At 31.7% G+C, this 24,970-nt stretch overlaps 1 protein-coding gene across 2 annotated transcripts; it reads right to left on the bottom strand.

Annotated features, from left to right (window-relative positions):
* Nucleotides 1-6,708: 6,708 nt before the first annotated feature.
* On the bottom strand, nt 6,709-16,205 carry LOC129920561 (vinculin). Of its 2 annotated transcripts, none has more exons than XM_056001901.1 (7): nt 16,025-16,205; nt 9,988-10,096; nt 7,827-9,896; nt 7,644-7,755; nt 7,464-7,591; nt 7,005-7,403; nt 6,709-6,947 (listed from the first exon to the last, which is right to left on the bottom strand). In XM_056001901.1, exons 2-7 carry the CDS (start codon nt 10,042-10,044, stop codon nt 6,840-6,842), a joined length of 2,874 nt encoding a protein of 957 aa, XP_055857876.1. In that variant the 5' UTR covers nt 10,045-10,096; nt 16,025-16,205; the 3' UTR covers nt 6,709-6,839. The 2 variants fall into 2 exon arrangements, with proteins under 2 accessions (XP_055857876.1, XP_055857877.1); XM_056001902.1 differs by having other exon boundaries at nt 16,063-16,205.
* Between the last annotated feature and the right edge of the window lie 8,765 nt (nt 16,206-24,970).

Here is a 24,970-nt window from a genome sequence, read left to right as displayed (position 1 = left end):
TTCTGAACAACATCTGAAGTTCGCTCTCTCTCCTCGTCAACACTTGTGTAGTGATGGCTAAAATATACAGAATGATGTTATCGATAAATTGTATAAATCGATATTTATTGAAAGAGTTTATATGAACGAGAGAGAGAGAGAGTTGGAGGATTGATATTACAGTGCTGCTTTATATTGGCTTCACTCCGCCGACTCATTTTGACATTTATGTGAGTCCTTGATAAACAGAAACAAGGTATTTTCGGTAGATCTTTGACATCTCGCTGTGATGTCATCGCGATCTGACTAATAGGCCAGAATTGGCAGAATAGGGGATTCACATTGATCAACTTACCGGACAGACCAGCCGCCATTTGGTCTAATCTGATGCTGTTTTGATCATGTGAACACCCATCCGACAGCCTGTCTGGTTTGTTGGTCAATGTGAGCCCCCTATTGAGTCGGAAGTAGCTACTGTCAATTGTTGTTGTTTTCTTTGACTTTTCGATAAAGCCTGGTACGCTGCTCGCGCTAAATTTTAGCTCCCATACAAATTATCGAAAATTTTTAGCCGAGATAAAATGGATCCCATACAAGTTATCGATAACTTGTATGGGAATTTTATCTCAGCTAAATTTTAGCGCGAGCAGCGTACCAGGCTTAAGTTTTCATCCGTCGAGTGCCGGTTGCGAGCATGGTATAAAAAGACAAGGTATGATCATTAGAGCCGCCCAGAGATGGCAAAAATGCGATTTTTTTTTATTTTCTACATTTGTTACGTCTACTACATAAATGAGGTAGTAAACGTAGTTTAATGTAGTTAACGTAGTCAAATGTAACAGACGTAGCGCTAGACGTCAAAATGTAGTTTGAAATGCCAATTTTACCACCAAATTGTCAAAGTGTTCAATTCAAATCGAAAAACATAGCTGTGATAGTGTGAATTTGAATAGAATATTTGAAACCAGATTGACTTGGGATGGTTTCTGTGAAAAGGTTTTACTTTACTAAACCTAATTCTCAAGAAAACACAGCAGTTGCCGTCCACTATTTTTCGCTGGTTAATATTTTTTTTTTTAATATTTTTGAAATTTAACGTTTTTTTTGTTATTACACGTAGCAAATGTAGGTAGTAAATGAAACAAATCAAGCGAGTAGTTTATTCGATTAACTACGAGTAGTTAACCGAGTAGATTACCTGACTTAATCTACTCTGCCATCTCTGGAGCCGCCATCTTACAAAATGGGATAATAATAGTAGGGGAGCCCAGGAAGGGATTTCGCGCGTTACTCGAGCGCGTCAGAAAATCATATGGGGAGAAAGCTTGTACTCAGTAATGTACTCCTACCAAATATAAAAGCTTGATACAGTGGTCTGTGTTGTGGGCAGCCCGTCAGATTAGTAAAAAAAAATCGATCCTCGGAAATACTCGAGCGCGTCAGATTAAGAAATGGTAGGTTAAGTACGTCCAGAAAAGTGTATATTTCAATAATCTGACAATTTGAGTGAGGCATAAGAAAATGGCGGAGGCACGAAGTTGTAAAAAAAAAACGTCACCTCGAAATACTCGAGCGCGATTAATTTTTTTTTTATTCTGAAGGGAATTTTATCAGGAACACGAAAAACATATAATCTGACGGTTTTCATGGGGCAATATAGCCAAAATTATCGATAAAGCATGAAGGTACAGTAAAAAAAAATACAATTTTTTGGTTCATAATGCCGAGTTTTTAAGGTTTTTGTCGAAATATCTTAATTTTTTTATCTAATTTACCTACACTTATTATGTGGATACAGATTGACATAAAAAAATCATACAGAATTCATTAAAGTTGATAAAAAATAACGTGCCAAAGGGAATAAGCCCCAAAAGACGTTTTATATGGAATTCACTATCGGAAAATTTCCAAACCGGTCCAACACTCAAATTTGTGTATCGAGGAATAACGTGACATTCTTAACTTTATAGCAAAAGCCCCATCTTTAATAAATATAGCAGCTCCGATCGTCTGGTCATTACGTAATGTTCTTAGATTCGGGGTATTTTTTTCTTTCGTTAACCAGACGAGCAAAACTTATGACTTTAATTACGTTTACTTTTTAATAATAATTTATCATTCGAAGGAAAGATTATCAAGTAAGTATCATAACCATTTTTGCTTACAGAAACACGAGATGACGACAAAGTTGAAAAACAACCTGGAAAACGAATCCAGTTATTATCAATATTAAATTATTGATTTACCTTTGTATATAATATGTATATAATATAAATTTTGTGTAACATTCAGTAGGTATAATAACCAGAAGAAACGAAAATATTGTTTTATATTCAAAAACTGTCTAATTTTTTTTTTCAAATTGTCAGATTAGCAATACACCTTAACATAATTGTCAGATTATCATTTAGGGTGACTCTGACATCGAGCTGAACCTACAGTAGAAAAATCTGACGCGCTCGAGTAACTTAAGTTAACAATTTTTTTTTACATTTTCAAAAATAATTTATAAGTGTAGGCCACGTCCAAATCGTCAGTTATTCAAATTGAACACTATTTGGAGTTTACTGAACGTACCCTCTCAAAATCTGACACGCTCGAATAACTTTTTTTTTTTTATTTTTTCTACCGCTTTTTGTAGCCACCCACCACTGTCTTATCGTCAGATTAATATATATCGGTTATCACAAAGCCAATGCGAGTATACCCTATTAATATCTGACGCGCTCGAGTATTTCAATGCGACAGTTTTTTTTTACATTTCCTTAACGTGTTTATAAGCTCTTATCCCCACTTAAATGGAAAACTTCCATATACTTTTTTTCGTTTTAGAACCTAATCTTCGCAATCCAATAGGTCCCCATGGCGCTCGAGTAACTGCAAATTTAGCATCTCGGGCTCCCCTACTATTACTTTTTCGTCTCTCCTGTAAAATTTTGATTTTGGGAGTTACGAGGTTTTCTTATAAACAAACAACAGAGTAGTTGGGAAGAAGCGCGCTGTGCAAAATTGAATTTAAATCTATTTAGAGTTTTCGGAATGACCCCAAATTTTCTGGGTTGCTCCGCTGACATATTTCCTAAAGAATGGCATTCAAAAGTCATTTTTGAAAAAAAGTGGAGTTACGAGGTTTTCTTATGAGACCGACGATATGCTACTTGTTTTTTTGTTCTTTCTCAGAAATAAGAGTAAGGGGTGCTTGAAGAAGAAACGCTGATACTGGCGCAAGCGACCTTTTGTTTTACATCTAAATCTTGAGGTAGAGCAGAACTGATTTCGCTTAAGCCTGGTACGCTGCTCGCGCTAAATTTTAGCTCCCATACAAATTATCGAAAAATTTTATCTGAGCTAAAATGGATCCCATACAAATTATCGATAACTTGTATGGGAATTTTATCTTGGCTAAAATTTAGCGCGAGCAGCGTACCAGGCTTTAACAAAGAATTGGATGCAATTTCATATGCACTTTGGTTTCTGCACCCCTTCTTTAAACGTCTGTCGGGTTAAAAGGGCGCTGTCGTCGTATAAGACAAGGAGACAAGGACCAAATTTTAAAATTCCCTATTCAGATGGGACTTCCTTTCACCCAAAAAATATATAAAAAAAATGATAATGTAAGGTGAGCGCAAGCTATTTTGTAATGTCATATAACGACTGCTTTAGGTTGCTGTTTAGTTTGTTGAAACAAATCTTTTTCGCTATTCGCGAACTAAATTGAACTAAGTAAGTGAACTAAGTTCACTAGTTCACCAAAATGAACTAGTTCATTGAACTAGTTCGTTCGCGAACTACACAAGCCTACTGGGGTATACCAAAAATTCTCGGATACTTTCAGATTATTTTTTGACAGAAAATGGTTGGTTTCTTTGTTAATTTTTAACAGTTTACAACAACGAAAAGCTATCCGATATCGTGTTCACAAACCTATCGGATACTTAGGTATCTTGTGTCGTTTTCTATTGACAAGATTCAGAATGAGATTTGTGAATCTGACAGCTGAAAGGGGGGGTGAAGAGAGAAAATAGTGGAAAAGTCTCAGATTTCATGATCTATTTGCGTCTTGAGATTCAAAAATCTGAATCTGGATTTTTATCAAGATTTACGCATACAAGCACACGCACTTTCACACACACTCCTCTGTTTGAAATTTGTCTGAACATTTTTTGTTGTTTTATTTTAAAAAGTTTTTTTTTATACACAGATTTCGTACACAATTACAAAACTAGATTTCATATTCTATTTGCAGTGGAAAATCTGAGATTTTACACAAAAATCTCAAAAGCAAATGGAAAACGACATTGGATAGTTTATCTATGCGTATGTGAACGCACCCAATGTGAACGCCCTCTTATTGTCGTTTTCCAAAATTATGGGAGTGAATCACTCCTTTTTTGTGCAATTTTGGAATTTGTTCACGAAGAATTTGACAAGTGGAGTGATTTGACGTTTGCTTTGCATGTGTTTGTAATACGAAATAATGAATAAAATAATAACACAATCTTTTAAATTCACTTTTAGTGATTTTTTACAATACTTTATTGAATTTTTTTTGTAAATAAATATAATTTCCTTCACAAAAAAAAGTTAAAACAACCACCCAACAATTTGACAAGCAGTCCATGAAGTCAAATGTCGAAGTATTGGTAATCACTCCGTCGCTCCTTCAAAATTTGGGAGTGAAGAATTCACTCCAAAAATGCACTCCTTTTTCAATTTTGGAATTTGAAATCACTCCTTTTCGGAGTGATTATATAGTTAGGAGTGTCACTCCTTGAATTTTGGAAAACGACATACGTGAACACCGGCATGGGCAGTGGCGTAGCTAGAATGGGTGGCAGTGACATCCGGGGCGGCAATTATGGTGTCATCCCCAGAATGAAAAAAACGGTAACATCAAACTTCCACACAAAATTTCAGTAAACTACCACTTATTTTGAAAAGTAGTTGGTAAATGTACTAATTGTTGTAAGGAAAAATGTAAATTACAATTTACATGATAGTCAAATTATTTCGATCTTATTACATTAGGTGTTAAAAAATATATCGAAATAATGTATTATTATGAGTAAAAATGTTTCATTTGATGTATTTTGAAATCCAACAAAACTAGTGCAACACAGAAAAATGTTTGTGACCCAATTTCATTCATTAGATGCATTCCCTTGGGAATATTTATCTACTGTTAGTACTTAAAGCTGCTTTGATCTACTTTTTCAATAGAGAAGTTGTAGTTGAAAGCAACATCAAGTACTAAGCAGTAGATAAATGGAATTTTGTAGAGAAAACCAAATTCAGGTCGTTATTCTCCAATCGCTTACGAGCGATTATAACTCATGTCATAAAGAAAGATATGTTTATGTACGTATTTTACTTGTTCGGTTGTTCCGCACAAAAGCATCGCTATTATACTGGAAATGTTGGCAATTTAAAGGCGAGGCGGTGGTTTCCACACCTCTATGAGTACGTGTTTAACTTTTCTCATAGTCTTTATTGAGCTTTGTCAAAGCAAAGTCAAACAAAAAAAAAATCATGTGTGCAATTCACACGTGGTAGAAGTGAAACCATAAAAAATCATTTTTCTTGCAAAAAAAAATCGAAAAAGTCTACTTTTTTTTATTCTATCACCTTTAAATCCACCCACCTATAGTAAATTGTATATCACCCGAAAGCTTATTATTCAGCTTATTATATATCAGCTCAAAATATTTATATCGACCATGTCTATACAACACCTACAAAAAGAGCTAGAATTTTTTAAACTCAATGAAATTTCATCCAAAAAGCAAAAAAAAACATTTATTTTTATGTTCTCATGCTATTAAATCAATTTTTTTGTTTGACAACCTATAAAAAGTTTTATACCATGTGAAAGCTTATTGTTGCACCTTGTATAATGATGTATAAATCTTATTTCAAAGATGTCTACAAGAGAAGTTAGAATTTTTTAAAGTCAACCATGTCGAATTTCCAGACTGAGATTACGGTACTTCCTACACTGGTAGCTGGTCATCGCCAACAGATCACCACAGGTGTTTTGAGGTATTTTTAAATTGTTTTCAATTTAAGATTGTGTAACTTGTAGAGCACGTAACGTTATGTGTGATATATCAAATAAAAGGTTATGTTATCAGCATGCGTATTAAATTTAAATCAAATTTGTATGTGCACTACATCAAAAGATATAACGTTTGTTGGAAAAGAACATCTTTTTACCGTTATCTCTGAATTTTGAATATGAAATTAATTGACATTTTGTACAATTATAATTTATTTAATTACCTATCTACAGTACAAATTTCATTCATCTATCTATTAAAACAAAAAAGTTATAACAAGTTGAAGTCGTGTCGCGTTTTCGTTTCATCTTGTTTCAAATCACTACGATACTAAAGAAGTTTTCACTTCAAAAAAAAAATAAAACAGTTTTCTTAGTTAATAAAACAATTTATTTTGATTTCATCATAATATATCATAAATATCTTTGTAATAAATTTTTCGATTCTTTGTAAATAAATTTATAGTTGTTAAAGTATTTTCTAAGATGCACTTTGTTTTTTATTTGTTTTATTTTTCTACTCAACAACATTAGTAAGATATATTTTTTTTGTAGTTTATAACATTTAGCTTATGTTTTATAATTATCTCTATTAGGTATAAATAATAATAATAAAAAAAAATCGTTGTTAATTGCATTTTCATCCCACAAACATTGAAAAACAAAATTTGTAAAAAAAAAATTAACTCCAGTTTAGTTTGTTTTTTGTTCTTAAATGATTGTAAGAGAGAAAGTCCCTTCGGATTTGATTTTGGCAAACGTATTTTGTTTTTTATTTTTTACGATTTTATGTTTGTTTGATACTTTAATATTGATACCAAGGTTGGCGCCTGACCCATTGAAGTCTATTGCTAGTTTGATCAGAGCGAATCTTGATGCTGGCACCTTCAGCTGCTCGGACAGTTTCCTTTACCTAAATTTTAAAAAAATATATTTATTTTTTGATATTTTGTAAATAAGGATTACTTACACTTTGCATTAGATTTTGTGCATTTCCAACCAACATTTCTGTTGCTTCGCGATCTTCATCGGATCCCTGAGCACCCAACATCGTAGCTTTGACAGTTGAAAGAATTTTAAGTTGCGTTCCAATTGTGGGAATACGTTCACAAACTTGCAACAAGTTTGTACGAATTCGACGATCTGTACATTGTCTTGCCAAATCCTTAGCCAAACGTGTTACATCTTCTGATGCTTCAGCAATTTGTTTAGCTGTAGCAATAAGCTCTCGTTTGCTACCTTTCGAATCGGCAAGAACTAATTCAGATAGTCTAGCCATAAGGACAGCCATACGTTTGGCTGCTGAAATAATTTCGTTGTCTTTGGAAGACCATTGACGAACTTCTTGATGCAGACCACGAGCTGCAATCTTTAAAGGGAGAAAACAACATAAATTAAAATAAACGAAACAAATTAACAACAACGTTACCAAAATTGGTTGATTGGCATGTGGCGTCGTGCGGAAGACTTCATCTTCATCATCTGTCTCTGGTGGTGGTGGACGAATTGGAGCCATACCCTCACGTGGCAGTGGAGGACGTGGTGGAGCACGGTCCACTGCAAGAAATAAAAAATAATTTTTCGTTTACCATGGTAACGTTTTTCTTACGTTTGTTTTCATTGGAAGACAAATGCAAAGCATTTAATTCGGGAACAGGTGGAAGTAAATCAGCATGTGAGGGTGCAATGGCAGACCGAACATCACGCACGTCAGCTAGTAGCTATTGAAGTAAAAAATAATAAAAATACAAATTTTAAAATTCTACAGTCTAAGCCAATTTAAAAAGTTAACCTTCTTATAAGAATCTCTCCAGGCACTAGCAGGAACCGGGTCATTGATATTAGTTGCAACCATCTTTGCATCGCCAACCATAGCTGGTAGTGAATTTTCCAGACGATTGGTTGCTGCATTAAGCTTTGCTGTAAATACTGGATCTTCGGAATTATCTGCTTCCTGTTTGGCTACGAGTAGAACACGATTAACCAAGCGTGCAATGTTCGATGTGTTGTCAACCATTTTTTGGGGCTGTTTATTATGAATAGCATCTTCACACAGCTTAACATAAACCTGCATGTGATCTTCGGATGTTTTGATAAAATCAGCCGGATTCGTTGCCTGATCACAAACTGTTCTCATCCTGAGAACTGTGTCGGCATATTGTTGTTTCAAGTTGTTCAAATGCTCGTCAGCTGCTGTGCTGCCCGGATAGTTCATTCGAATGCGCCCAGCAGATACCAGTTGCGGTGTTAAACTGTCGACTTGGGATGCTGAAGCCAGCAATATTTCGGCGATCTTTTTGTTCCCGCCAGATCCACCAGCCGCCACCATTCGACTAGTTTTCGAAGCACGATCACTGAATGCTTGTAAATTATTTGACTTCTGGTTGAAATTTTGCTCTCGGTTTGGTGTTCCTTGGGGAACATTTACTGCATCGCTGAATTGTTTCAACGGAGTTGATACATCCATAAAGTCCTGAACGATTCGATTGACTAGGGCATTTTGTATTGCTTCCTTTAGTTCATGTAATTTGTGGGTGAGCTTCTTGGCAAATTCCTTTGCCTTGGGTGTCGTTCCGGCTGCATTCATTTTCAAATATTCTACTTCATCACAAAGTTGGAGTATTTCAGCTTTCTGGTAGCCAGGACAACCATCGGCAACTTTTCTTCCTTCTTCAACAATCAAACCGATTGCACGTTCACCCAAGCCATTGTCATTGATTTCTGGATTCTGCAGCCATTTACATGCCTGCTCTAAGCGCCCTTGAATGGTATGGGCGGTTTGCTGTACTCCCGCTTTATTTACACCTACTATGGCATTCATAAGAGCCTGCTGCAAGCTACCCAGTTTTTCGCGTATATTTTTGGCCAAACTCTCTGCTTGAGGACTGGTTCCTTTGCCGTCATGGCGCAGCTCACACAATGCATTACCCATGGTGGTAATATCGTCAGCCATTTTGCGAATTGGCATTGAATCCTGAGGAAGACATCTGTCAGCCACTTCGTGAGCATTTTCTATTATTTGCCGTAAGGCCTTTTCCCCAACGCCACCTTTCAAAGCATACGGATTGGCCAGCCAGTCATTAGCAAGGCCGACTTTATTTAGTATAGCATTGCTTATTTTCTTCAAAACAGTCAAATTATCCAGCTCACTGGTGTCCTCGTCATATGTTGTAAGTTGTAGGACACGAATAATTTCTTGAATCTCATCCGTCATACGTGAGGCTAAGTAGTTTCTATTTTCAGCAGCTTCATCGACTCCTACTCCATTTTGCTCAACAATATGAATGTAAACTTTCATGCTGCAAATCAGAATTGGAGCAAGAATTTTAACCTGCTCCAGACAGCGCACCAAAATTTCACTATGCACTTGATGCGTTAATTCTTTCTCACGTACACTCACTTCTCTCGAAACTTTGCTAAGGCATGGACTTAAATCTTTCAAAAACTGTACGAGATCTTCCATCGAACCGATTACTTCAGCAATAGCCAGGTAATCAAGTACCCGCTTGCATTCTTGTATGATTTTCCTAACTTCGGATTCGTCAAAGCATAGAAGAAGGGCAGATGTGCCTTGTAATATGCCGCGGCTGCCTTCGATAAGTTTTTTGCGTGCTGGACCGGAATATGGATCGCCCCTTAACATATCTGATGCCTCTTCAAGTAATTGAGAGGCATTCTCGACACGGGTCAGAGCCGACGGCATGTCCTGTTTAAGTATGTTATCATCTGAACTGTTAATTGTTTCACGACCGACTTTTATAAGATTGGTAACGGCCATTGAGACGACTTGAACTGGACGGCTAAGGTCTGGCATAGCATTGCCATCTTCGGCTTCTTCATGAAGAATAACTAAACGAGATACCTTAAATCCAAGTTAAAGTATCGTTTTTAAATAATTTAATTCAACAAGCATAATAAAATCAATTAAAAAGTTTTAATAGGAAAAAACTTACCTGTTGAGCAACAGGATCCAAAATACTTTCAATGGTTTTTGTATGGAAGACTGGCATGATGTTGCTGTTCTTATCTTTTTTTTTCAATCTCTATACTTTTTAATAATTTCTAGGCAAATAAATAAAAAATAAATATATTTATACTAAATTTGAATCAATTATTTTATTTAAAACTGCATGTATTAAGATACAAACAAAATACTATTTCTTCAACCTGATTTACATAAAAAAAAAAATTTACAAAGGGCTCTCCGAGTACTCAAAATATTCCTACCTACTGTATTATTGTCTATGTATATTCGTTTGTTGATTGACTGAACTAAAAATAATGCAATCGAGGCACGACTTCCTTATGAGGGAGAATAAACATCTCCAGTGGCGTACGTTGAGTCGCCGGGGCCCCGGGGTAAGACTAAATTTTGGGGCCCCTTTGATATTTGGGGGCCCCTTAGTTACAAAAAAAATACGTATACTCCATAGGTTTTTTTTTTTGTATGGCTTATTTATTTTTAGGTTTACTTTAATGTTTTAATATGTTCGTAATGCACTTTGCTATACTGACTTAAAATGTCTCTCATAAAAGTAGTAAACACTTGTACTAGGGGCCCCCAAAATTAAATATTTAGAGACCCCTAAAATAAAAATTTTCTTGGGGCCTCTGTTCTGAAGTAATAAATACATATTTTATTTTCCATCATCAGGCCGCTGAAAAATTATTTTTAGAGCCTCAAATTTAATTGCTTAGAGGCCCCTAAAATATAATATAATTTTTTTCGAGCCAAGAATTAATACATAGGTATTGGGGCCTCTGTTCGGAAGTAATATTCGGAATGCCACCAATAACGTAATGTTTTTATTTTGGGCCCTGATGTATTTATGTTGGGGCCCCTAAATTTATATTTAATTTTCCATTTGATTGTTTTGAACCACTTTTGAAGATCCTCAAATAATATTTTTTTGCTTTTTTGGGGCCCCTAATGTATTATTTGTGGTGGCAAAGATTTTTCAAGTAGATAATATTTTTTGGGGCCCTAAGATAAAATTATAATTTTTCTTTTAAAAAAGCAGTTTATTTTTTTTTTTTGGGTCCCCTGGGGTAACTTTTTTTAAAATCAATATACATATATTGTGTGGCTACCAATGCATTATACATTACACTGAATGACATAATTTGTCTCCCTGGTTACTTCGTAACTCAATTTATGCTAACAGTTTCCTTCTCTGCATTGTCTCCAGTGGGGGCCCTGGGGCGGTCGGGGGCCCCGGGGCACCGCCCCGCTTGCCCCAAGGGAGTGTACGCCCCTGAACATCTCATCGTCGATGAATTAATTAATAAGTTCAGTTCACCCTAACAAAGTATTTATGTATTTATAGGCAAATTAGAACACGGAGATATTATGAATCTCAATGAATAATAATTTAAAAAAAATGCAAAGCCTACACTCGGAATTATAAATTGTTGTCTATTAGCTTTTTCAGAAGAAGAATAAGTAAATATTTGTGATCCACAGGTATCAACTGTATAAGTAGGAGTTAATCTCGATGTGGTACTTTTTTGGAACTCACAGTTATCCAAATAAAGAAAAGTTACAACTCCTAGCATAAATCTCTATTATGTTTTTTTTTTCTTTCATCAACAACAAGGTGCTGAAATGATGATCATTTGTTAATAACAAATGCAAGCAAATACAGAGGCTGATTTGCATAAGATGCGACAAAAAGCTAAAGAGAGTAGGTTGGATAGAAACAAACAAGAAATTTTATGGTATTTTTAAAAATAAAAAAAATTAAAATAATTCAGCAACTAGACCTTAAAGAAATTTCAGTTATGAATAGAGCTTAAAGAGGCCTTTCTTTTGATGTATAACTCGATGGATTCTTGAATATGCCTTTTTTTCGACAAGAGGCTGAGGCCTGCATATTGCTCATTGTGAACTCATATCTTTAAATCAAAATTTTTTTGGAGACCTTGATCCGAAAATATCTGCTTCTGAATGTAAGAAGATTGCAAATAATTCAAAAACCAGACCTCCAAAAACATTTTTGGTTTTCAGTTATGAATAGAGCTTAAAGAAATCTTTCATGATGCGTCACTAGATGGGTTTTGAGGAAATTATTGAAAATATATATTATTATTGAATTTTTCTATAAGACGATAAAATGAATTCCTTGATTTTTTTTTGTTTGTTATACGTCTGTCGATAAACATCAAATTGGCAAAATAAAGATTTCAACGGCCTTTAGTGAGACCCGTAGTTAGAGTTGAATTTAAGGTGGGGCAAGGGTCGTATCAGACATTTATAAATTTTATATGAGGTGGTAAATGTAAATTTAAGTGCAAAGCATTAATGTATTCAGGTTAAAACTTTGATTGTCTTTCCAAATAGATTATACATACATATTTAAAAGTACAATAATAGTTTTTTTGTTGTACACTAGCCCTAAAAATTAAATGAAATACAATCGAAATTTTGTAGTGATTTTTGATAGGTTGTATCTCTATGAAAAATGATGGTGTAATGATAAAATAAAGAACATGTGAAAGCTACATTCTTTTTTACCGACTTCCAAAAAGGAGGAGGTTTGTTACCTCATAACTTTGGACTGAGTGAACCAATTTTAATAATTCTTTTTGTATAAGAAAGCTGGTGGCTGCAATGTGGTCCCATTTTAATTTCGTTCAGTTATAGCCATAGGAACTATTAGAAAAACCATAAAACCATGGATTTGATCCATGGAAGTCGGTTTTATTTTTTGATAAAAAAGATTATTGTTTTACGACTTAATTGCACAATGATTAGAAATAACAAAAACCAAATTTTTCGATTTTTTTTATTTTTATTTCCTTTCATTAGAATGTAGAAACTATTTTTCATATAAAACGATTATAATTATATATCTGTCATCAAAATAAAAACCATACTTTTGACTTCAAATTCGCAGATCGCGCTAAATGTTGGCTGACATTTTTTAAAAGACTAAAATAAGGCTCAATTTTTTAAGCTTCATTTATGTACAACAAATGTACAACTAATTCAACAATAATACATTATCGTGATGAAAATTGTACTGTACTACATAGTTTTAAGATAATGTTATAATAAGTGATTAACGTTAGTTTTAAACGCATTAAATAAATAAATCAAATAGATTTCCTGTTTTGAGGGAGCGAACACGACATTTTTACAGTTGTAAATTAATTTTTTTTATCACTGTTCCATGAGCAAAATCAAATTCTTATGAGTTTATTTCATCATTTTATTAATAAATACCGTTTAAGTTTTAGAAAACCAAAGAAATCAAAGTTTTCAAAAAAAATTTGTAATTTTGACATAGAGCAGAGTAATAAAATGAAAATAAAATTTGATCTGAGTTGGGATAATATATCCGAAGTTTATATACGAAATTAACTTGGTCTCAAAAATTATTATAATAGTTATACATCTCTGGTAGCTATATTGCCACCCGCGCATTGCACTTTCTAATTCAATACAAATAAACATAGGAGTTAGAGTTTTCACGAGTTAAATTTAAATTGAATCATATTTTTGAATTTAGGGTAAATAGATAGATGAGTTTTATTAATTAAAATTGTTATATACAAGAGTTTCGGTTACATTTGATTGGAATATAAATTTGGTAATAAAAGTGTTTTGGCGGTGGCAATACCGTCTGCCAGATTGACAATGTGTTTTCAAATTATGTTTAGAATTATGAAGAATTAACAGCTTTTAGTTTGGCAAAAACAAAGTTAAAGTTGAGTAGAACTTGGTTTCAAGATTACAAAAATGAAGAGTTTTTAGTTTGGCTAAAACAAAAATAAACGCAAGAGTTAAATTAATAGAGGGTATTTGAACCCATTCAAAATTTGAAGTTATTAATAAAATAATAAATAATATACAACAATAGTAATTAGAAAAACATGATATATAATTGTACTATTTTTTATTTAAGTATTAAGAAAATTCTGTTATAATCATTTCTCTGTAACAGATTGATTTTTCGAGATAATTGTAAAGATTTTTACAATTTTCACCAATTAAAATTGTTAAATTTTTTCTCTTTCAAATTGTTTAGTATTGAAAAAATTTTGTTCCTTTCCAAAATTATGGTTTTTTCCCTGACAGGCAACACTTTATTAGAAAGAACTTTTTATTGCTACGGTGAAATTTCCAAAGGAGGTCTCTTGTTAGAGCCTGACATCAGCACTTTTTCGATTTTGGTGTTAAAACTTAAGTTATACGTATAATTTGTGGTGTTGTCTTCATGTTGTATAGTGTATATGAAAAAATATAAATTTAAAAACAAGATAATTATTATTTTATTTTTATTTTTAATTTTATTTTTAGTTTTAAAACTTAATATTTACAACATTTTTTGTTTAATTTTTAAATATTGCGACGCGTTTCGGATTTAATCCATCATCGGGCAGAGGTGTAGTTGACGTTTGATGTATTTTGATTGGCAAAAAACAAAATACATCAAACGTCAACTACACCTCTGCCCGATGATGGATTAAATCCGAAACGCGTCGCAATATTTAAAAATTAAACAAAAAATGTTGTAAATATTAAGTTTTAAAACTAAAAATAAAATTAAAAATAAAAATAAAATAATAATTATCTTGTTTTTAAATTTATATTAAGTTATACGATTTTTTTTTTTTTTTTTTTTTTTTCTTATTTCAATTCGTTTGTTAAATGAGATTTCTGAATTGTTCGTTTACTTTAATTCATACAAAAATTTTAAATTAAAAAAGCCGCGGCTAAAATTGCTTTGCGACCTCAAACGTCAATGAATGTAGGGTATTTTTAGGCAGAAAATTTTCAAAGCTAGAGCCATTTTTGAATCTAGAACTTCTTTAAAGTTCGGACTTGTACATAACAAGGCCTCTTTAAAATCAGGATATTTTTGAAGGGAGGGTATTTTTAAGATAGGGCACTGTCCCTCAATGCCCCCCAACCAGGCTCGGCCCTGTCTTTAGTCCATACAAAAATTTGGCCTTTCGTACCAATGGAACTCATTTGGACTCATCAGAAATGATTTATCGTGAGACACCTAGTCAATACGCAAATTTTGTTTACATTCAAGCTCGTGTCAACTGAATCTGACTCTTTTTTTCTACTTATTACTCAATAATATATATCTAATATTTGTCAAACCTTTTTTCAAGGCTTTAACAAATCTGATGTAAATAAGCCTGTAGGCGTTAAATACATTTATTCCCTTTATAGGTAACAATTCAACTATTGTACTTATGAAATTTGTATAATTTATGTGGGTGTTCGTTTCGTTTAGCGTCTAACAAAAATGTTTAGGTATTTAATATCTAAACTGCACGAATTGATATTACTCTTAGAAACATCGAATCCATTGCAAAATAAACCAAACAGACTAAATAGATCTATTTATTCAATCTCAGGGATCATTTAAAATTCACAATTCGATTCTATGACCTAAAATGCGATTATACACGCAACACCCGTGAATCTTAAAATAAACATCAAACATCACTCATTTCCAGGTGATTCACAGAGGCTCCCTCCGAACTTATTTCAAAATGATTGAAATTAAAAATAGGTACCTACTACAAACATTTCCTTGCGGTATTTATAGTGTGTTTGTGTTGTCAATTTATTAACTTAAATGGAATTTTAAACTAAATTCATCATTAGGTCAATATTACTCATCAATAATTTGGAAACAAATCGAAATCAGTTTCGGATCTCGATTCTCGAATGGGAAAGAATTGTATTTCAACTTAAAAGCTATTATATCCTGATGGAATGGGCGTGTATACTTTACTTATATTAAATAAACATTAGCAAAACTTCCTGTTACTCATCCAATATTTGCTATTTTCAATACAAAATAAAACCAAAAAACCTGATTAAAGTATTTTTATATTTTTTTTTTTTTTTATGGAAATGGAAATGTTTACAATTTCTACCCACACACATACACAATGAATTTGAGTCCCATCTTTGGTTGACAATATAATATAAATTATATTTATAAATAAATTAAATAAACTTACAATTAAATGAAACTTAATGAAAAAAAAGAAACACTCACAAAATCACCGTCCGAGATCAAATTAAGAACAAATTTCACAAAAAGAAAATAAAAAATATAAAAAAACAAAAAAAAAAACAAACACAAAATTATGAATAATCTGTAGCGAAATAAATTACGAGATGAACTAATAAGAATTCGAAGGAACAACACACAATCACTACAGATGACCACAATGGTGTAGCTGTGTGAAGTGGAGTTGTAGTTTGTGGTAATGTCAAAGTGTGTATAGGTTTACAAAAAAAAAATATATATATATGTAGGTGTAGCAACAAAAAGTGCTGAAGTAGAATAAGAGGATTTCCAACACACGTCAGTGATTCGTTTCTTATAAGAATAAGAAGTACAGCGAACAGGGTTCGGACTTCAGTTTCAAAATTTCGAAGCAACTTTGAAAGAAAAAAAGTGAAGTAGATCCAAAATTTCGGAAGTAGTTATATTTCAAAATTAAACTTTCAGAACTTTTATTTACAAATATTTATTCTAAAAAAATTAATTTTCAACAAAATTAATTTTCCTAACTTTTTTTATTAGGTATGTTCTTTTCCAAAAAAAAATCTTTCTCATCTAGTGGTTGCAACGTTGTGGTTGGGTAAAACGGTTAGTTCAGCATAATCTAACAAATTTTTGATCAAGAATTCTTCAAAATCAGTCAAAATTACTTTGATACATTTTATTTAGGCCGTGTGCGAATTGCGTTAAAATGTTGGTTAAAATTTCTACCACGATTAAAATTTGACGTTTGGTTAAAAAAGGGATCAAATTTATTTTTTTGCTGTGCGAATTGGGTTAAAATGTATTAAATGGGACTTTTTTCTTGGTACTACTTTGAATAAAATTCCCTCAAGATAAAACAAAATTACCCTCAAAAATGGCTTTTCTTATATTCAATTAACTATTTTTTTTAACAAAACCCAGTTGAAAACATATCAAGTTAAATATTCTAGTATGAAAATGTAAGAAATTCTCAATTTCACATACTTTTTTTTATTTTATCGATAAATTCCCATTTCATTATGATCAAAAAGAAATTTATTAGTTCAGTCTTCTAACACTAATTCGTAGTTCACCAGCTGCCAACAAAATAGAAATATTAAAAATAAAAAACAAACAAATAATTAGTAGATTTTCAATTTTCAAGATGAATATTAATTTGAGGAATTACTTTGTATTAATACTTTTAACATTTCTTGAAATATCAACGCATTATAACAAAAATAATTTCAAATCTATCTTGATCTTTCTATCTTGAGAAACGTCAAATTTTAACCACTAGTGTCAAATTTTACCCTGCTCCGCAGCTGGGTAAATTTTAACCCATTTTATTCACCATGCTAGTGTCAAATTTTAACCAAACGTCATATTTTAACCAACATTTTAACGCAATTCGCACACGGCCTTATATCTTGAAGTCGAATAAGAACTGACCTCCATTCATCTTTTGAAATTTCAGTGGAGCTTTATTTCTCAATGCCTAGACTAGATTCAAAATTAAAGTTAAATCCCTTTCTCTAATTTCTTTAAATTTATTGTTTGAAAAATATTTTTCAATCAAGAAATAGAAGTAGTTCTTGAAAAAGAGAAGTAGGGAAGTAGATTTTATTTTTTCCGAAAATCGAAGTAAATCTACTTCGATCGAAGTAAAGTCCGAACCCTGACAGCGACAAGTGCTTGAAGAAAAAAGTGAGGAATTTTTCGATGTAGTGAGAGTTACACGAACACAAATACATTGAAACAGGGTCGGAGTAAAGATTGATGATAACTGATGGGCCCAGCAAAAGGTTAGGCAATTTAAGTTGAGTTCGCTTTCACAAAAGATTCTCTTTTTGAAACGATTAACTTAACAGGCCGCCTCCACTGGGCATGAACGATGCCCGGTTCATGAACATGTCTTGAAAAAATCCAATGGAGGTAGTAAAATCCATGCCCACACAGACATCTTGTCGAAGAATCTTGTTTTTTTTTTAACATGATATGAGCGTTGTTGATTGTTCAAATCATGAATCATGAGCATGCATTTTGACGTTTCGTTTACGTATAAGGTTTTCTCTTGAATAAAGAGGTAAAATGAGTCGTTTTACCTCTACATTCATGGTATAAGAAAAGATCACGCGAAAAAAGTCTGTATCGAGAACTGTCAGATGAAAGAAAAAAAAGATGGCTTCTTAAGTTTTTTGACAGCTGTCCTATTGAAATGTGTCTCAGAAATTAGTGTTGCTTTTGACTTTGTAGAATTAAACGTCAAAAACTTATTACTACATTTTGTGAAATGGCGCCTCTAATGATCATACCTTCTTTTCTTATACCATGTTACACGTCCACGAAAGATAAAATGAAACATGATATAATTTGCCCAGCGAAAAAAAAAAATGTGCTGTTTGTGGTGTGGATTGGATTGCGGTTGTGATGCTGGGCAGCTTTATGCTCAGATTAGACGCTGTGTAAAGGTATAACTACAACGGCCACTTTTTGCAAAAAGTCAAAATTTTCAAACTAATTTTGTGACAGTTTTTCCGATCACAAAATTAAAAATATTGATGCAGAAAGCTAATTTTTGTTTCAAAAAACAGTTTTTGTAGTTTTTTCCAAAAACAAATAGCGCTAGAAAGAAAGAAAATGTTTTTACTTTTATAAATTTCCCACTTTTTCACTTTTTAGGTCATTGTAGTTAAGGCTTAAGGCTCACTAAATTTACCACTTTTTGCAATAGTACAATAGTAATAATATTTTTTTTTCTCACTAACACAAATCATTCTAAGAAAATTAAAAATATAAACACAACCAAAGAGCGCCAACGGGTTATAGCGCCTTACCCCCAGAAAAAAAAATAAATACGCCCTTGTTTGTAGAATTAATAATTTTTGACAGTTCTGACTTTAATTTTGTAAACATCCACATGGCATGTGAAGCGTTGCCACTTTGCTGCAATTGCAGTAGATCTACTGCATTTCTTAAAAAAAAAATAAATCTACTGCCACTTAATCAAATCTACTGCACTTCTTCAAATCAAATTCCAAGCGTTTTTAGGAAATACTAAACCAATTCCTTTTTAATAATTAGTATTGAAATGTACAAAATCTACTCTTAACTCAAAACTAGCTCTAAAAAAGCTGCAAAACATCAGGATTAACACTGTTTAAAGTGTTTTGGCCCAACAGATAGAGCCTGGATTTGTGAAAAAAATCTAAAAGGAAGTACAAATGCTTAAATTTAAATTCTGTACATGAGTTTGGTTGTAATAAGAAAAGTATTCTGACTGTTAGTTCAACATACGGGTATTTTGTTAAATAAAATCTACTGCGAATTTTTTAATTCTACTGCATTTTTTTTATGGATCTACCGCGCAAATTTTATTTGGAAGTGGCAACACTGGGCATGTGTATACATATACTGGTAGACAAAATTCTTCGTACGATTAGAAAATTTCAATATTTCAATTACCAATATTTTTACATATTCATCGCTTCAGAAGTAAAGTGTCCTATCTCAAAATCTGGCGTTTTTCAGGAAGGCGATTTTAAATATTTGTATTGCTAAAAACTAATTTTCGTCTAGAGTTTATGCGAGGAGCTAAAACTTGTAAAACAAATAAATTTTATTTTTTAGTCCTCTATCAAGAAAAAATATTCAGACTTTTGTCGTTTCGCATAAAAATAATTCCTATTCTTGTGTTTTTTATATTAGCAATGTTTGAAAAAATGTCGTTTTGTATTGTAATGAAATCAATAATTTTTTTTATTAACAGGGAAACATTATGCCCTTATGTCTTAAACACACGTTACTATTACAGTTCGTAGCTAAGTTTTCTTTATAAAGCCTGGTACGCTGCTCGCGCTAAATTTTAGCTCCCATACAAATTATCGAAAATTTTTAGCCGAGATAAAATGGATCCCATACAAGTTATCGATAACTTGTATGGGAATTTTATCTCAGCTTAATTTTAGCGCGAGCAGCGTACCAGGCTTAAAATATGAAAAACTGAGTTTTCATTTTTCGTACGAAGAATTATGTTGGCCAGTGTATATGAATAATACACTATACACATCAGAATGACAGTTCTGGCTCTTATTTTGATATTTTTTTATGCCGCACTACCAAACACTGTAGGTGTAATATAGACCTATTCCTGTACTTCTTATTTTAAGGCGCGTTCTTTTATGAAATAAAGTTAAAGGTACAACTATAATAGACATGAGCTCGCATGGGCTTATGACAAATGAAACATTGTCCATTGTTTGTTACTTCGGAAATAGCTTTCCACGCCATCTACCACTTGGAGCGACAACCTCAAAATGATATAGATTTTTTTTAGATTTGCAGTTCAATGTAGTTTCCATAAGAAAAAAAAAACAAAAAAGACCTCGAAAGATATTTATTTTACGAATTAATTTTATATCAACGAGTATCAATTTTATGATTGTTAAATGATAATAATATGTGTTTATATCTAAATCAGGTTTAAAATACATATATCAAAAAGTATAATAATACCTGTGTAATTTGTCTTCAAGAAGTGTAGCAAATCGCAGGAAAACAACAACAAATACTACAAAAAATAATGAAACTATTTTGGTCTAATTTTTTTCAAAATTGTTGAAAAAAAAGTCCTTACCTACTATTATTTGTGAAAAAGCAAAACAAATAAAAGAATAATTTAATAATTTCTATATTTTTTTATGGTATTTTTTTTTTTGTTTTCAGGCGATTCACTTGTACTTTTTGAAGACAAATTACACAGGTATTATTATACTTTTTGATATATTTTAAACCTGATATAAACACATAGGTATTATTATCATTTTACAATAATAAAATTGATACTCCTTCATATAAAATTAATTAGTAAAATAAATATTTTAGAGGTACTATAAATCAAAAACAGAATTTTCAAAAAATTAATTTTTGGAAAAAAAAATTTCGAAAACAGAACAGGAGAACAGAACATTAATTTTTTTTAAATTTTGGTTCAAGATGCTGATTCACTGGTCGGCAAAAAACAAAAAAAAAAGTCGGGAGCAAGAACTCTGTAAGGTGATTTTAATTAATTTGAGTGTGCTGAATTCAAAACTGTTTATAGATTTATTCCCGCACGTCTAGTTTTTGAGCTATGCTCATCACTATTTTCGCTATAAACTTCCAAAAACTAATTTTGAATGAAATGTTTTTTGACGTTTGATCTAAAATATATATTTTGTTTTTTTTTTTTATCCAAATCAAGAGTCGAAAACTGTAATTTACTTCAAATCTACTTCAAAAAACCATATGTTACCTTAACCCCCAAGATTTTGAGATATCACACACTTCTATATCAAATATCTTTTAGAAAAAATAATTTAACAAAAAAAAATTACATATTTAAAAGGATAAAATATGGCTTTTGGAGATTGCATAAGTAGTTTTGAAAAAAAATTTAACGGTGATTAAATTCAACGCCAAAAAGTACCAAAAAAAAAGCGTTTTTGACCTGTTAACATTCAAATATTTTGAAAACGTAAAGTGCCAGTGAAATTTTGACTTTGGATTCGGAATCAGCACACAAAAATCCTTTAGAAAAGTATGGTTTGGTTCAAGCTCTTTTTTCGTTGCCGACCAGTACCAAAAAAAACGCGTTTTTGACCTGTTAATATTCAAATATTTTGAAAACGTAAAGTGCCATTGAAATTTTGACTTCGGATTCGGAATCAGCACACAAAAATCCTTTAGAAAAGTATGGTTTGGTTCAAGCTCTTTTTTCGTTGCCGACCAGTGCTTCAAAATAGCATACCATTATTGTTTTTTTTTTCTTTTTTCAAGAATTTATTTATAAAAAAAATTAGTTATTTCTTTTTTATGCGGCTCTAGCAATTTAATATTTTTTAATAAAAAATTAAATTGCACACTTGTTTTGGAGCTCAATTTGATTAAAGGTATTGTTTTTTTTTTCCTTTGAAAAAATTAATATTTTTTTTCTATACATTTTCCAATTTGTATATAAAGAGTCTTAAAAATTTTAGCAATTTTTTTAAGACCAACTTTTTCGTGTTTATTTCAATTTCAATCAAGAAAAAGAAGAGGGTAGGTAGATGGTAGATTGTGTGGCTTGAAAACTGACATAATTTCCCTGGTCGGTCACTATAAATGACCGTTAAGAAAAAAAAATTTAATTTCAAACTGTTTCAAATATATCTGGATGTAAAAAAATTTAAATTTCAAAAATAAATCCAAATTCAAATACTTAAATTCAATCTTAAATCCAATTATTTTATTCCAATCTATTTAAATCCAAATAAATTTAAACTTCTCTCTGGAGCCGTAAAATTCATTTTCACAGTGTTCAGTTGTTTTGTCAAGTATTTTTTGAATTAAAAATAAAGTTAAATTCAAATTATACAAAATTTATTGAATAGTCACATATTTTTTTTTAGTGAATAATATGAACAAAAATTAAATCCTTAGATTTATTATATTCGAATTTGAGCGAGTGGATTTAAAATTAACTTTAATCTCAACTAAATCCAGAGTGAATAATATGGCCGTTAATAAACCGGCTCCTAATTGCACGACCATAATAATTTTATGGGAAATGGTAGAAACTTTAATATATATTGCTTTTATAATGATATATTTAGTGTCTCAAAACCATATTTTGAAAACATAATAATATACCTAACTCATAGGAGTTTTCTTTTTATCAATTGTGTATGTCATATGGTCATGAAGCGTAAAGCCAGAACTATAATTGGCGGATGTAGTCGGAAGCTACTGTCAATTGTTGTTGTCCGCCAATTATAGTTCTGGCTTAACTTATCAGACTTGCAAATTTTGTTAAAGAAAAATTGTTAAAAAAGACAAAAAAACAGTATACATATTTTATACAATTTTACCCGCATTCAAAAAATTAAGTATCTTCTTTTCTCCTTTATAATGTTCAATAACAATAAAAGCTCAAAGAATAAAAATAAGCAATTCGGTAAAAACATAATAAAATGTTTTTTTTTTCATTTTTTAAATTGGTTTTTCTTAAATTTTTAACAATATTTTATTTTTGTTCAAAAACGTTTAAGTAAGGTATCTCTAATTTTAAGAGTAGGTACGAAAAAATTAAAAAAAAAAATTTTTTACTAAAGATACAAATCAATTTTTTTTTATCAATAATTTCAAAACGGGTCCATAAATTTACTTGAAACCTTGGTTTTATGTGCGCATAAGTGCTTGCTAACGAACGACAGACCAAACTATTTTGTTTGAAAAATATTTGAAAATTTTTATTTATTCATATAAGCCAGGCATGTCAAACTCAATGGTTGCTAAGGGCCAAAACAGCGAGATCTAAATTTTAATGGGCCGCAATAAAAGTAAAACTAGAATTTTTATAAAACAGATTTATAAAAATAAGAAGAATAGTAACATTAATGTTTTCTTCCTAATACAATCTCTTCTTTACTTCCACTTTTTTTCACCAGATCAAGGTGTAAGTTAGACTGGATCTTATTTCTCTTAATTATAAAAACATCTGTTTGCATCGGAAGGTTGTGGGAAATTTGCAAGCGATTTTACATAGGGGTTTTAAATTGTCCCAAATCTGACTAAAAAAAATTTATGAAATTCGTTCATATCCATAGATATGAACATAGAAATTTGGAACTACTTCGGAATCAAACTAAAAATCGTATGCCTTTATTTCCATATCAATCGACAATTATTCTATTTTTATGAAAAAAAAAAAAAAACAAAGAATGCCATCCTAGGCATTCATGGTTTAACCTAACGTTAGGTTAAATCAGAAAATTCGCTTCCTAATTCACGAGATCTTATAGGTAAATTTATAATTTTGTTTTCAGGTACATTCCATATTTATTTGTTCATTAAAAAAAGAGTAGAATGTGCGTTGAACAGAAAAAATAAATTATAACCTTAAGCCTGGTACGCAGATCGCGATAAATTTTAGCATGTTTCGAATTTTAATTGTTCAAAACAAACTCATAATAAAATAGATTTTAGCTCCCATACAAACTGTCGAAAAAATTAAGCCGAGCTAAAATTTATCTGATAATTTGTATGGGACCTAAAATTTAGCTCCGATCTGTGTACCAGGCCTTAAGCTCAAAATAATTAAAAATGTCGAGGGCCGCAAGTTACTCTTTATGGGCCGCATGTTTGACATGCATGATATAAGCAATCAAATACTACGTTTGGAATTTATGATTAAAAAGATATTTTCGTTATTTCAAAACAACTTTTTATATATATATTTTTTTTTAAATTTCTTATAAAATTTATTCTAAATATAAATAAATCATTGTTATTTACATTAAAAGCTTTGACACTCAGGGCAACTTTTATAATAGCCCTGTTCCATTGGAGGTGGTAGTTTACTCGTGAGTAGAAATCTAGTACGACAACTACACATTCCTATCTCCTCGAGTAGAAGATTAAGTGTTAATTATAGTACTAGATCTACTCATGAGTAAACTACCACCTCCAATGGAATGGGACTAATAAGAGCAGGTTCTTGCGAACCAGTCGTGCATTTAATTTAATTAATTTGAATAATTTTTATAAGATATTTCAAATTCAAACATTAATCTGCTCTTCTTTGTTTTAAAAATCAACATTCCTTCTCTCTTATTGTACAAATAACCAAAACCCATTTAAAACCGAAAATATACGAATTTCTTGAAGGTTCTTTAAAACACTTTTCACCTGAATTCCTAAGAAAGTACTAGTTATTGATTGAATCAATTAAACCGACACCTCTGCCAGTAGCTACATATTATATGGTGGGTTGAGGGAGGCTGGGTGTATGAACGTTGAATTAGAAAGGACGTGGGTTGTATAAGTGCGAGCATGAAAAGATATGCGCCAACCCAACAACCCCCTGAATACAAGTCCTTTATACTTTTTTAGGCACGACCCACTGATGTAGCTA

This window comes from Episyrphus balteatus, chromosome X (assembly GCF_945859705.1).
Source record: "Episyrphus balteatus chromosome X, idEpiBalt1.1, whole genome shotgun sequence".
NCBI lineage: Eukaryota > Metazoa > Arthropoda > Insecta > Diptera > Syrphidae > Episyrphus > Episyrphus balteatus.
This window is presented reverse-complemented; position numbering and strand designations above follow the sequence as displayed.

What these genes read in the sequence shown, in the direction of transcription:
- LOC129920561 (XM_056001901.1), bottom strand. Translation starts at nt 10,044, where the DNA reads ATGCCAGTCTTCCATACAAAAACCATTGAAAGTATTTTGGATCCTGTT. An exon ending in GGAGAGATTCTTATAAGAAG is followed by an intron (nt 7,756 to 7,826) that starts GTTAACTTTTTA and finishes TTACTTCAATAG; the next exon opens with CTACTAGCTGACGTGCGTGA. An exon ending in ATGCCAATCAACCAATTTTG is followed by an intron (nt 7,404 to 7,463) that starts GTAACGTTGTTG and finishes CTCCCTTTAAAG; the next exon opens with ATTGCAGCTCGTGGTCTGCA.